The sequence below is a fragment of the Felis catus genome, chromosome D3 (genome assembly GCF_018350175.1).
Source record: "Felis catus isolate Fca126 chromosome D3, F.catus_Fca126_mat1.0, whole genome shotgun sequence".
NCBI classification, from domain to species: Eukaryota; Metazoa; Chordata; class Mammalia; order Carnivora; family Felidae; genus Felis; species Felis catus.
The window spans coordinates 66,941,204-66,954,300 of NC_058379.1; the positions used below are offsets into that span (position 1 = coordinate 66,941,204).

The following is a 13,097-nucleotide window of genomic DNA, read 5'->3' on the forward strand; positions in this document are numbered from 1 at the left end:
TCTTCTTATCAACCATCTACTGATCACTTAGGTTCTCCTTTTTGCCCACATATACCTACCATATGTTAACTCACCATTTCACAGAAATTACATTATGCCCTATAATCTGTTTAACAGAAAACTAAGGCTGGCTGACAGTGGAAAAGCAGCAGCAACTACTCAACTAAATCACTATTCTTCTCAAAGATGAGGGAAACCTCGATCATTCTACCTACAGGTTCGGTAACAATCAAGGAGAATTTTTTTTTTTTTTTTTTTAATAGGCTCCATGCCCAATGGGGGTTTAAACTCATGACTCTAAGATCAAGAGTCCCATGTTTTACCAACTGAGCTACCCAGGTGCCCCAAAAGAATGACTAATAGTGACATAAATCTTTTACTTTTTACTCTGAATACTCACTATTCATTATATTGTTAGAATGTCAAATATAATCAACACAAAACTCAAATGCAGTGAGTGGACATGGTCAGATAAGAAGAAACATTCAGTTCACCTATGGGTTCAATTATTATAACTGTCCCTTAGTTTCCCCACTCAGTGTGGGCAGATATAGGGAGTTGAAGGTTAAGCGTACATCCTAGGTAAAGGCAATGGTCAAATTTCTTCCCACAAAGAAATGGAAACAGTCTGTTCACTTTGTTAGCAACTAACCTGTGAGCACCTGCCTCTACCCTCCATTGATGGATTATGTGGCCTAAGGACACCTAAACTTGGGGTTTCCCCCAAAAGTTTCAAAAAAATTCTGAAAGCTATCCATAAAAATGTCATTTATAACTTTTCACTCCGTAACAAACACATTATATTAAAATGACTTGGGGTGATTATTTCATTTACTTTATATATGACAAATATACTACGAAAAAGCTAATTATAAGGTCACATACACTTTACCAAATTTCTTAAGGTAAGAGTAAAAACCGCTTGAGGGAAATTACGTATGTAACAGACGATCAAAAGATACAGTTCGCAAACAAAGCTCCAAATGCAGGTCTAGTGGCCAAAGTTAACGATAAAGACAACGGTGCGGGGGTCTCATTGCTTTGCTCTCCGTGGCTATCCTGCACATACTTTCTATCTTTGTACACGGCTGGCTGGACACTTTCATAGCTTCTTTCTTCGGTCTCATTGGACACCAAGTGCCATCTTCTTGGAATTTGATCTCATCCACATCAGAACAGTCATTGAGAATTTCCATGAAAAGCCTATAAACCAATTAAGAAGTGCATAAATGTAATCCATGGCTTTGTTCAAAGGTGAGCTAAGTAACACATACTGCCTTGGAGACAAAAGTGATGCTATTTGACCTTTTTGTTTGTTTTGGTGTTTCAATACTTCACACTTTACAACAGCTGTTACACACCCCCCCTTCCCCTCCTAGGTTTTAGATCTTTAAGGGGTTTACTGAGCATCATCTAAGAAACCAGTTGACTAAATAGACACCTGGAGCCTCCTAGCCAGGACTGGTAGTAAAGAGCAACCTCCAGCATAACATACAAAACAGACATGAGCAAATATAAAGGTTATTATACAAAAAATAATTTATAAGCTTATTATCAAGAAAAAATGTCATAGGGGTGGGGAAAGGAGCAATTAGGGCCATTAAAAAGTCTCAATAAATTTAAAAGAACTCAGCATACAAATTATGTTCTATGACCATAATGAAGTCTGAATCTTCAGAAAAATATGTGGAAAACGCCCAAATATTTGGAAACTAAACAAAATGACCAATGAGACAAAGAAAACATAAAAACATAAATTAGAAGGTATTTTGAACTGAATATGAAAATTAACAAAATTTGTGGAATATAGCTAAAGCAGTACTTGAAGGAAAAGTTACAGCATTAATCTTCTTATATTAGGAAAGGACTCAAATCAAACCTCAGCTTCTACCTAAAGGAAACTAGAGAGCAAACTGAAATGAAATTACACAAAAAGGGAAACAACAAAGAACAGAAACAAATGAAATAGAAAAAGAGGAAAATCAATCAAAACAAAAGGCTAGCAACCTTCAGTAAAACTGACAACCTTCTGGTCAGACTGAAGCTCACTCAGAAAGAAACAGATCACCTGAGGAACCCCACGTATATTAAAGAAACTGAATTTGTAGTGAAAAACTTTACCACAGAGAAAACCCCAGTCCCAACCATCTTCACTGGGGGATTCTACCAAATATTTGAGGAGACAAAATACCACCACTTCCCAACTCATTTGTATGGGGCCAGGATTACTGTAGTATTAAAACCAGACAAAGGCATTACAAGAAAGCAACAGACGAATATCCCTCGTGAAATTTAGCAAAACAAAGCCAATGATAAAAAGGATAACATGATGCTAGACTAGAAGTTACATGAGGCTGTACTGCATGTTTACACAGCTAACACTTATGCTGGGATATACTTACCCATCTAAAATTAGACTTTCATAGGCAGCCTTTTTGTCGCACACAGGACAAATCCAGGTGGGCTTCTTCTCATTCATTTGCAGATAAAGGGCAGCATCAAAACACTGTAGATGTGTACAAGTCACTGCACGGCATGGGATCGTCAGCCTCATTTTCCCTAACTACAGAAAGGGAAGACAACAGGGGAAACCTTTCAGAAAGGGTAGCAAAGCCTCAAAGGCCAGAAGTCAGTCATAAAAGTCTGAAAAGATCTCACAAGAAGATCAAAATGAAAAAGATTTTCAAACCAGAATTTCTTTCTAATCAAGATCACTACATATATTATTTGTGTTCACTCACTGCCCTATGACTTTTAAAAGACTATTTCAGGGGCACCTGGGTGGCTCAGTGGGTTAAGCAAGCATCCGACTCTTGACTTCAGCTCAGGTCATGATCTCACAGTTTGTTAGTTCAAGTACCACATTGGGCTCTTCACTGACAGTGTGGAGCCTGCTTGGGATTCTCTCTCTACCTTGCTCTCTGCCCCTCCCCTGCTTGCACTCTCTCCCTCTCTCTCAAAATAAATAAACATTTTAAAAAAATAAACAAAAGCCCATTTCAGTTTTTGAAAATAATTAACACGTAAATTCAGAGGCAGAAAAAAATACATATACAACAAAAACCTCTTTCTCACCTGTTACCCTGTTTAGAGGGAACCGCTATTACCCACCTCTTGTATGCTCTTTCATAGATATTCTATGTATAAGCCAGTGTGTATTTTAAAAATACATTTTCCCATACATGGTGGCAAGCAATACACACAATTCTGTGCCATCTGTCACATAATACAACTTAATAATTATTTCACGTATATTCAGTACATAAAAAGCTACCATGATATGAAGATATAATTGATGTGAAGTACGTGATATGAATGATCATTATTTACTAAGCAGTACCCTCCCCTGGTGATGGACATTTAAATTGTTCCTAATATTTTATCACTACAAATGATGCTGTAATAAATAACTATAGGCTAAACTCCCAGAAGTGATATTTTTGGGTCAAAGGGAAAGTGCATTTGTGATTTCTGTCATACTAACAAACTGTATTGATTTATGCATATACGTACATTAATGAGCTTGGTTCCCCTCAACTTTGTCAACACAGTCCTATTAATTCACTTTGATCTCTGCCAATCTGGTAAGTGAAAACCACCCCATTATAATTGTGAACTACATTTCTCTTATTATAAGTGAAGCTGAGCTTATTTCTACTTTTTATTTTTAGAGAGTGAGAGAGTGAGTATGCGAGTGGGGCAGGAGGAGAGAGAGAGAATCTTAAGCAGGCTCCATGCTCAGTGCAGAGCCCGATACAGAGCTTGAGCCCATGACCCTGGGATCATGACCTGAGCTGAAATCTACTCACCCAGCCAGGTGCCCTGTTCTTTTTTACTTCTAAGAGTTATCTGTGTTTCCAAGAGCAGTCTATACATAACCTTTTCTCCTTCCTGGTTGGCTATTAGTCTTTGGTTATTTATCTACAGAAGCTTTACATTAAGTCAGCTTCGTGTATGTGATATGAATTGCAAATGTGTTTTTTATTTACAAAAATGTTTTACTTGTGTATAATCACATGTGCTGATATTCGAATATACTTGTATATAATTCAGTGCTCTGTTCAATTCTTATTCCAATTGGGAGAGGTACACCAACATCAAGACACACACCCAGATTAGACAGAGTCTTTCAACAACCTTCCCTATACATTTCCTTTACAGAGAACCTATCAGTTTATGACCAGCTCTCTGTTATTCTGACAGAAAATGTGTTTCTCCCACTATGGACTCTAAACTCCACAAGGACAAGGTCCACGTCACTGTTCACCACTATAATCCAAGTGTCACAGCACAGTACCTGGCACACAGCATATGCGCAGTATTTGTTGACCAGATGGTACAACAAATGGAAAAAGTTGGGGACAGTGGCAAAGGGAACAAAGGGGAGAAAAGGGAGGAAGGAAGGACTTCTTCATATGCCCTCTAAAGTCCAGAAGAATTCACAGCAAAATTACATCGTTAACTTTGCCTGAGGGGTAGGATTTTTAGAATGTTCCTGTTTGTTTTTTTTTCCCTTTTGGTTTACCTCTTATTTCTTTCTCCTAAAATGAACATTTGGTTATTCTGTAATTAAAAAGAAAATATTGTAGCCAAGCCATCATCACAGCCATAACTAATGTTTGCACAGTTCTACTTACACGCGAAGTGCAACGTTGAGTATATTTATTAATCCTAGTGAGCTTTTAAACCTAACAAGTGTGCTACATGATCCATCTATATTATCATCCGCCCCTGAGAACACTGAGGCACAAAGAGGGTAAGTAATGACGACCATTGCAAAGTCAGAAAGTGGCAGGGCCAATATGTGAACCAAGCAGCCCTGGCTCCAGAGTCTATACTCCTGATCACTGTGCTGACTCCATCTGAGGTCTAACTAGAATTCTAAACGGGATCTTAGAAGTTACCGTGATTCGTCCAAGTATGTAGCACAAACAGCTCATTATTTAAGGCAGGAAAAAAGTGAGAATAGAACTAAAATAGGCAATTTCTCTTCTTATACTTGCTATGTTTTCCCTTCCTTTAATAACAAATTATCCCTTAAGTGATGTAGAATCTTACTGTGTGCTAAGGAGTTTTACAGAAATTTCACATAAGTTTCATAACAACCCTATGACTCCAGAAAGAGTAGTACCTATATTAATGCTTTTGAAATGAAGATGCTAAGGCTACATGAGACTACAAACACCACACTCACTGAGACACAGTGGCTGGAGCTAGAACACAAACCCAAATGTTTTTCACTTCCATGAGAACCCTCCTAGTTTTTACATCATACATGGTCCTGGTTCTCGGTTTTTAATTATCTATCCTTCCCAATTTTGCTAACAGTTTTTGTTCTGTTAGGAATGGATTTAGCACCTAATGAGATGATCACAGGGGTTCCCTCCCACCTTTCAATTATTAATATAAATAATTTTAATAGATTTTCTAAAATCAAACCATTGCATTCCTAAGAGGCATCCCTTTGTTATCACATATTATTCTTTTAAAATACTGGATTCTTCTTAAAGTACTGGATTCTAGTAGCTAGTGTTTTATTTAGGAATTTTTCATCATTGCTTTTTTTTTTTTTTTTTTTTTAAAAAGGTTGAACAAGTAATTTACACCATACCCAATCAACAAAATACCTACAGTGACTAAAATAAGATACATCTACACATTAATTTTTAAGATATACTGTTAATTTTAAAAAAGTAAAGCACAGAATCGTGCATGCGGCACAATTTTTTCCACCAAACATGCATGATTATGAACAATAAAGTTAAATCTAGAAAGATGTATTTCATACCATTAGTAATAATGTTACTTCTGAGTAACAGACTTAAGCAATTAAAAATTTTTTATCTGAATACTTTTACAATAAAGTAGGTATTAATTGTCAACTTTCATAATTTATTCCTTTAAAATAATGCTCCAACTTGGCCTACTATGTTTTTTTTGGCTACTAGTTCTTGAACTTTTGGCCTCAGAATCCTTTTACTCTCTTAAAAATCGAGAATCTCAAATAATTTTTATGTATATATTAATCAATATTTACTATAGAAATTAAAGCAGACATTTTTAAAACAAGAATACACAAGTACACACTACACCACCATCAGCTGACCCTTGTTAACCACCACTGTCTACTCAGGACAGAATGAGAGCAGAAAAAGGACAAACTGTGTCCTGGTATTATTATAAAAATAGCTTTGACTTCGTGAACTTCTTCGAAAAGTTTCAGGAGACCCCAAGTATCTCTGGGTCACACTTTGAGAATTTGCTTTTTATCTTCTTCAGTGCCATTTTCATTTCTCCTGTCACTGCCTCAGAATTTCCACAACATACAGAACTGAAAACATTCACTGCTGTGGAAGTTAATGATCCTAAATTTAATCCTACTCTACCGTCTCTCAAGAGTTAATGAGCATTTCCCAAGTTAAAAAGGCCTTTGTTACCATCTGGCCAAATGTGATCAATTTCCTAATACTGATCATGGTGTGTTAGTAAAAGAAATTGTGAATGTGTTAAATTCTATTTGGTCAGATGTCTGATGGATAACGGGCACCTGGGAGGTTCAGTCGGTTGACCACCTGACTCTTGATTTCGGCTCAGATAATGATCCCAAAGTCATGGGACTAAGCCCCGCATGGGGCTCCACACTAAGTGTGGAGCCTGCTTAAGATTCTCTTTCCCTCTCTCCCCATCTGCCCCTCTCCCCACTAGCACATGTCTCTAATAAAAAAATAACAAAATAAAATATTCTATTTAGTCAGATGATGGTGCTGTTTTATGAATGAAATGGTTCCCAACCAATTCAACACTTTTTTTGATTTGTAAAAATTTTTAAGTTTTAAATGCCAGTTAACAGTGCAATATTAGTTTCAGGTATACAATGCAGTGACTCAACAGTTTCATACAATACCCAGTGCTCACCATATCAAATACACTCCTTAATACCCATCATCTATTTCTCCCATCCTCCACCCACCTCCTTTCTGTTAACCATCAGTTTGTTCTCTGTAGTGAAGAGTCTGTTTCTTGGGGCACCTGGGTGGCTCAGTCGGTTGAGTGTCCGACTTCAACTCAAGTCATGATCTCACGGTAAGTTCGAGCCCCACACTTGGCTCACTGCTCTCAGTGCAGACCCTGCTTCGGATCCTCTGTCCCCTCTCTCTCTGCCCCTCTTCTGTTTGTGCTCTCTTTCTCAAAAATAAATAAAACCTTTTTTTTTTTTTTTTAAGTCTGTTTCTCAACAGATGCTAGCGAGGATGTGGAGAATGAGGAACCCTCTTACACTGGTGTGAATGCAAACTGGTGCAACCACTCTGGAAAATGGTATGGAGGTTCCTCAAAAAGTTCAAAACATAATCACCTTATGATCCAGCAACTACACTCCTGGGTATTTACCCAAAGTATACAAAAATACAGATTCAAAGGGGTACATGCACCCTGATGCTTATAGAAGCATTATCAACAATACCCAAACTATGGAAAGAGCCCAAATGTCCATCGACTAACGAATGGATAGAGGAAATGTGGTATATACACAAGGGAATATTACTCAGCCATCCAAAGAATGAAATCTCACCATCTGCAACGACGTGGATGAAGCCAGAGTATATTACGCTAAGTGAAATAAGTCAGAAAGACAAATACCATAGGATTCCACTCACATGTGGAATTTAAGAAATAAAACAGATGAACATATGGGAAAGAAAAAAGAGAGAAGCAAACCATTAGAGACTCTTCACAATAGAGAACTGAGGGTTGATGGGGGATGGGATAAATGGGTGATAGGTATTAAGGAGAGCTCTTGTTATGGTGAGCATTTGGTATTATAAGTAATGAATCACTTAATTCTACTCCTGAAACCAATATTACATTATATATTAACTAACTAGAATTTAAATAAAAACATGAAAAAGAAAAAAAGGGTCTGTTTCTTGGTTTGCCTCTCTTTTTGCCCCTTTGCTCATTTGTTTCTTAAATTCCACATGAGTGAGATCATATGGTATTTGTTTCTCTGACTTACTTTGCTCAGCATTAATGCTCTAGCTCCATCCATGTTGTTGCACATGGAGAGATTTCTTTCCTTTTATGGCTGAGTAATATTCCAGTGTGTGTGTGTGTGTGTGTGTGTGTGTGTGTGTGTGTGTGTGTACACACCCCCCACATTTTTTATCCATTTATCAGTCAATGGACACATGGGCCATTTCCACATAATGCTGCTATAAATATCAGGGTAAGGGGTGTGTGGTTGGCTCAGTCAGCTGAGCGTCCAACTCCTGATTTCAGCTCCAGTCATGATCTCATGGTTCATGGGTTTGAGTCCCATGTCAGGCTCTGTGCTGTCAGCACAGAGCCTGCTTAGGATTCTCTCTCTCTCCCCTTCCCTCACTCATGCTCTCTCAACATAATAAACAAACATTTAAAAATAAGAATCAGGCTGGGGCGCCTGGGTGGCCCAGTCAGTTAAGCGTCTGACTTCAGCTCAGGTCCTGATCTCACAGTTCATGAGTTCAAGCCCCGCGTCAGGCATCTGTGCTGATGGCTCAGAGCCTGGAGCCTGTTTCAGATTCTGTGTCTCCTTCTCTCTCTGACCCTCCCCCGTTCATACTCTGTCTCTCTCTGTCTCAAAAATAAATAAACCTTAAAAAAATGTTTAAAAAAAAAAAATAAGTATCAGGGTACGGGGTGCCTGGGTGGCTCAGTCGGTTAAGCATCTGACTTCGGCTCAGGCCATCCTCTCACGGTTCCTGGGTTGTTCGAGCGTCAGGCTCTGTGCTGACAGCTCAGAGCCTGGAGCCTGCTCTGGTTTCTATGTATCTCTCTCTCTCTCTCTCTCTCTCTGCCCTTCTTTGCTCCTGTTCTCTCAAAAATAAACATTGAATCTCTCTCAAAAATAAACATTTAAAAAAAAATTTTTTTTAAATAAGTACCAGGGTAAAATGTTAAGCAGAGTGTCTAAATTGATTTTCACTCTACTATAATCTAATCAGTATCTATCTAAATTAATAAAGAATGTGTATAAGTAAAAAATGGCCCAAATCAGTGGTCCCAAGCTATATATGAGTCAGAATCTTAAGAGATAAAATCAAACCTAGCTTCGTTTTTTATCCCCCAGCCACCCAGCCCATGTCTGCAGGACAGACTGAAAATCACTAGCTGCTATCACTACGATACAAGTCCTGTGTAAAATTCACTGTGTTCAGAAATATAATTACACACACTCAATCAGATCCCGCCTTCAATAATGACTGTAAAATTACCTTTTGTAGGTCCCAAGGAGAGAGGCGTTGGACTGTGCTCCCCACTATCCAGATTCATGTCTACTCTGAATCATTTTATAAACATACTGTGAAATATAACTAACATCTCTTCCACTACCTTAAAGCTATCATTTTCTCTCATTTTTGCCTCCAATCCCAGGGTTCACCTCTTATCCCTCCAAATGCCTACGATCCATTCTGTGCTTCTCTATTTCCTACCAGTGCACCACATCCTGTGTTAGTTCCACAGCCAGCTAGCTGCACTCTTTTCTGCTTTCTTCAACTAATACCAGTACTGTCTCTTCCTCAAAAACGACTGTCATTCGTTTCATTTGATCGAAACACCTGTTTGGTGTTTTAATTAATATGCATCATATCCTACAGTTAGCTTCAACTTCATGTTACCACTACCACAGCCTGAAAAGAACCATTCATGCTTTTCTTAGTGCTGAACAAACCAGGTAGGATGAATACTTAAGCTCAAAAGACAGTCCAAGGAACAGACTTGTTTCACTTGTCAGCAGAGAAAGAGAGTATTTAATAAACTTAAAGCAGGATCTTGTTACTTCATCTCTTTAAAAAATTGAAATGTTAATGTTCTTAAACACAGTCAGCTTTACTGAAAAGAAACTGCTCCCTATTCTTATACAGAAGGAATCCTAACCACTCTGATATACCACCTTCACTATTTTGAAAATCTGAGAATCCATTAGTATGTTGGGCTATTGTGTTTTGTTTTGGTTGTTCTCATACAGAATGGCACAGTGTTTGAAGAAAAAAAAAAGGAAACAAATTAAAAGAATAAAAAACAAATGCCAAGAAAATAAGACAGAAAATGGCATCACGCAACTGTTAGAACTCCTCAGGTAAGCTGTATCGAAGCACTTTCTTCCTGACCGAACATTCTGCTACTAAAGCATAAAAATAATACAGGGCACCTGGGTGGCTCAGTCAGTTAAGCCTCTGACTCTTGATATCCGATCAGGTCGTGATCCCACGGTTCATGAGTTCAAGCTCTGCATTGGGCTCTGTGCTGACAGTGCACCACCTGCTTGGCATTCTCTCTCTCCCTCTCTCTCTGCCCCTCCCCTGCTCACTCACTCGCTCTCTCTCTTAAAATAAACAAACATTTTTTAAATGCTGCAGACAAATTAAAAAGAAAACAATAAAGGTAACATGAACTCCCTTCCCATATAGCGACTATGCCTAGAATATAGCCAGCAATTAACATTTACTTGATGTACTAGTGTTAAACCATAAAGAACTGTCAATATTCAACTGTTTTTGACTAACAGAATGACAATTTCCTGTGTTTCAATTTAGTATCAATTTTAACACAAGAGGGAGGAAAGGGTAATGTGAAGACAGAAGAACTTGTGCCGCAAGGTCTGCACACAGCTTATAAGTAGAAGAGGAGGTCCCGGGTCCAAACACAAGCCCTACAGGGCCTCTGCCTCCCCATCGGGGCATGGGTTGTGTTCCCCCCCTCTCCTGAGACTGCAGACATTCTCTCTGGGTCTAATAACCAGAGAGTCCCAATTTCTAAGCAATCCCAATTTCATGCAATTCTACTCCTTTTCAATAAAGCTAAGTTAGTTCAAGTTAATGATAATTTAAAAAATAAATTCAGAAAGAAAGATATCTATAAACACCACTTTCCAGGGTGATAGAGAGGTGGACTTATAACCAGAATATATGTCAGCCCAGTCTGGCATTATGGCATGTTGTTCTGAGAACTGGAATAATGTCAGAAGATCAAAATTTTTATCCTTGTTCTACTACTAACTGTGTGATTTGGGTTAGCCAACCTCTTGTAGCCTTAGTTTTCTCATCCGCAAAGTTTTGCTAAGACAGTTAAATTAAGGACCATATGATAGGAACTCAACAAAGTATTCCCTTCTCTCCCCCTCCCTCTGACACAATTCTCTCTCCATGTAAAATATTGTACATTTCTCACAATGGTGGCTGGTCATGAGTTGCTCCCAAAACTACACTCCTGATTCCAGGACTTTTCTCATAAAGTTCCTCACATCTGGAAAGGGTCCCCTCCAACAGTACTGATTTTAAAGAAACTGTCATTCACTATTCCTGACCCCTCCCATCTCTTTGGTACTCTATTAGCAAGATTACATGCGGTAAGTACGAGTTAGCTTTATCTCTCAAACTAGACTCTTCACTTTCTGACAACTTCCTATCAAGTCCTCAGTATTTTCTCCCGAAATTAGCTCAGTACCAAGCACATAGGAGAATCTGAATGTTCCTGACTGATTTCTACCCCTAGCCTCTATGTAAAGAGATATAAAAATTATCGTGCAACTGGGGTGCCTGGGTGATTCAGTCGGTTGACCGTCTGACTCTTGGTTGCGTCTCAGGTCATGATCCCAGGGGTGGTGGGATAGAGTCCCATGTCAGACTCTGCACTGGGTGGGGAGCCTACTTAAGATTCTCCCTCCCTCTCCCTTTCCCTCTCACCCACCCTCTGTGCCTCCCCCACTCATGTGTGTGGGCTCTCTCAAGAAAACAAAAATTATTGTGCAACTCTGAAGTATATTATAGATTAAGAATCTCACACATTCTAACTCATTAAACCAGAACTATCAATCAGCATTATCAGGTACTGGTAATTTTACTGCTACTTTTCAATACTGTTTACATTCCGATAAAAGGAGCCAACTCTCTACATACGTTTACTGTTAGCTGTGGATGGTCTAGAGCAAAAAACTCTGACAGATTATTTTGAACCTACTAAATAAAGCTCTCTTCCCTCTTTGATACAATCTTTTAGGTGTCTTCTTGTTCAGTTAGTGCTTTAAACAATGTCTGCATTCTTTAGAATTATAATGCTTAATCATTAAACTTCCTGAATGGAAAAACAACAAAAGTTCAGAATTCTATCATAATATATCATTCGTCCCACACTTACTTTTATAGGAAAATTAGTAATTCATAGAAAGCGAAACACCCCAGAATGTCTTGCTGCGTTACTTACAGGGCACATCAAGGATACCCGGAGGCTAGTTGTAGCAATTTCACTGTCAGGATCTGCAGTAAGTTTTTCTTTAACTTTAAAAAGAAAGAAAAAGAATTTAAAAATTTTTTCAACGAACTGTAATAATTATGAACAGAATTATAGAAATACATTATCATCTTATTGTTGATACGTTTCCCAAACATTTCCAATAGGTCAACCAACTATAAAAACATAAAAACCCCCGAAACATTAAGGATTAACATACTGAAAACACAATCCTACTTCCAGTATCAGGTTTAAGCATTACAAACTTGCAAACTCTAGATCACATGTTTAACTGAATTTTTAAGTTTCCTTTTAAAAGTAAAATTGCAGGTAAGGAAGAGTTTCAAAAACAGAAAGCTGCTTAAGGCTTCAGAACAATCCAACGGTTAGGAAAGGCACTTGGAAACCAGCAGTACTCTGGGCTTTAACGCTTTCCTCACACATACTCGTAACTTTATTAGGGAGTATTTGTAAAAAGAAGGGGCACAATATTCTTACACGTCCTTTGACAACTGAAAACTACAATGGATGTGGAATGTCTCTGCAATTTTATTGACCAGGTGATGGATACAAGGTACTGTATACACAAGCTAACAATTATACGTGTGGCCTTTAGGTGCCTAATTCTCAACACCATCCTGAGAATACATCAGGCAATGGAGGCCGATGAATCCGAACAGGGCAAGCAAGAACTACGGGCTTCTCTGGCTTCCCGCTCCAGGCAGGAAGATGGATACTGTGTCATTTCAGGAGATGAGGATGGTTTAAGTACAAGAAACCAACATCATTTCAACAGCCCTACGTGGCTCCCTTTTCAATCTGTAGATCCT

General features: G+C 38.4%; 1 protein-coding gene across 12 annotated transcripts in view; it reads right to left on the reverse strand.

Moving 5' to 3' along the window:
- PIAS2 (protein inhibitor of activated STAT 2) overlaps nt 1–13,097 on the reverse strand; it is a 101,184-nt gene that overhangs the window by 19,189 nt on the left and 68,898 nt on the right. For all 12 annotated transcript variants that reach the window (XM_045042210.1, XM_045042207.1, XM_045042212.1 and 9 more), the window contains 3 exons: nt 12,241–12,314; nt 2,403–2,563; nt 1,070–1,203 (listed from right to left, as the gene is read on the reverse strand). In XM_045042210.1, the coding sequence (XP_044898145.1) occupies nt 1,070–1,203; nt 2,403–2,563; nt 12,241–12,314 (369 nt within the window). The remainder of the gene's footprint in view (nt 1–1,069; nt 1,204–2,402; nt 2,564–12,240; nt 12,315–13,097) is intronic.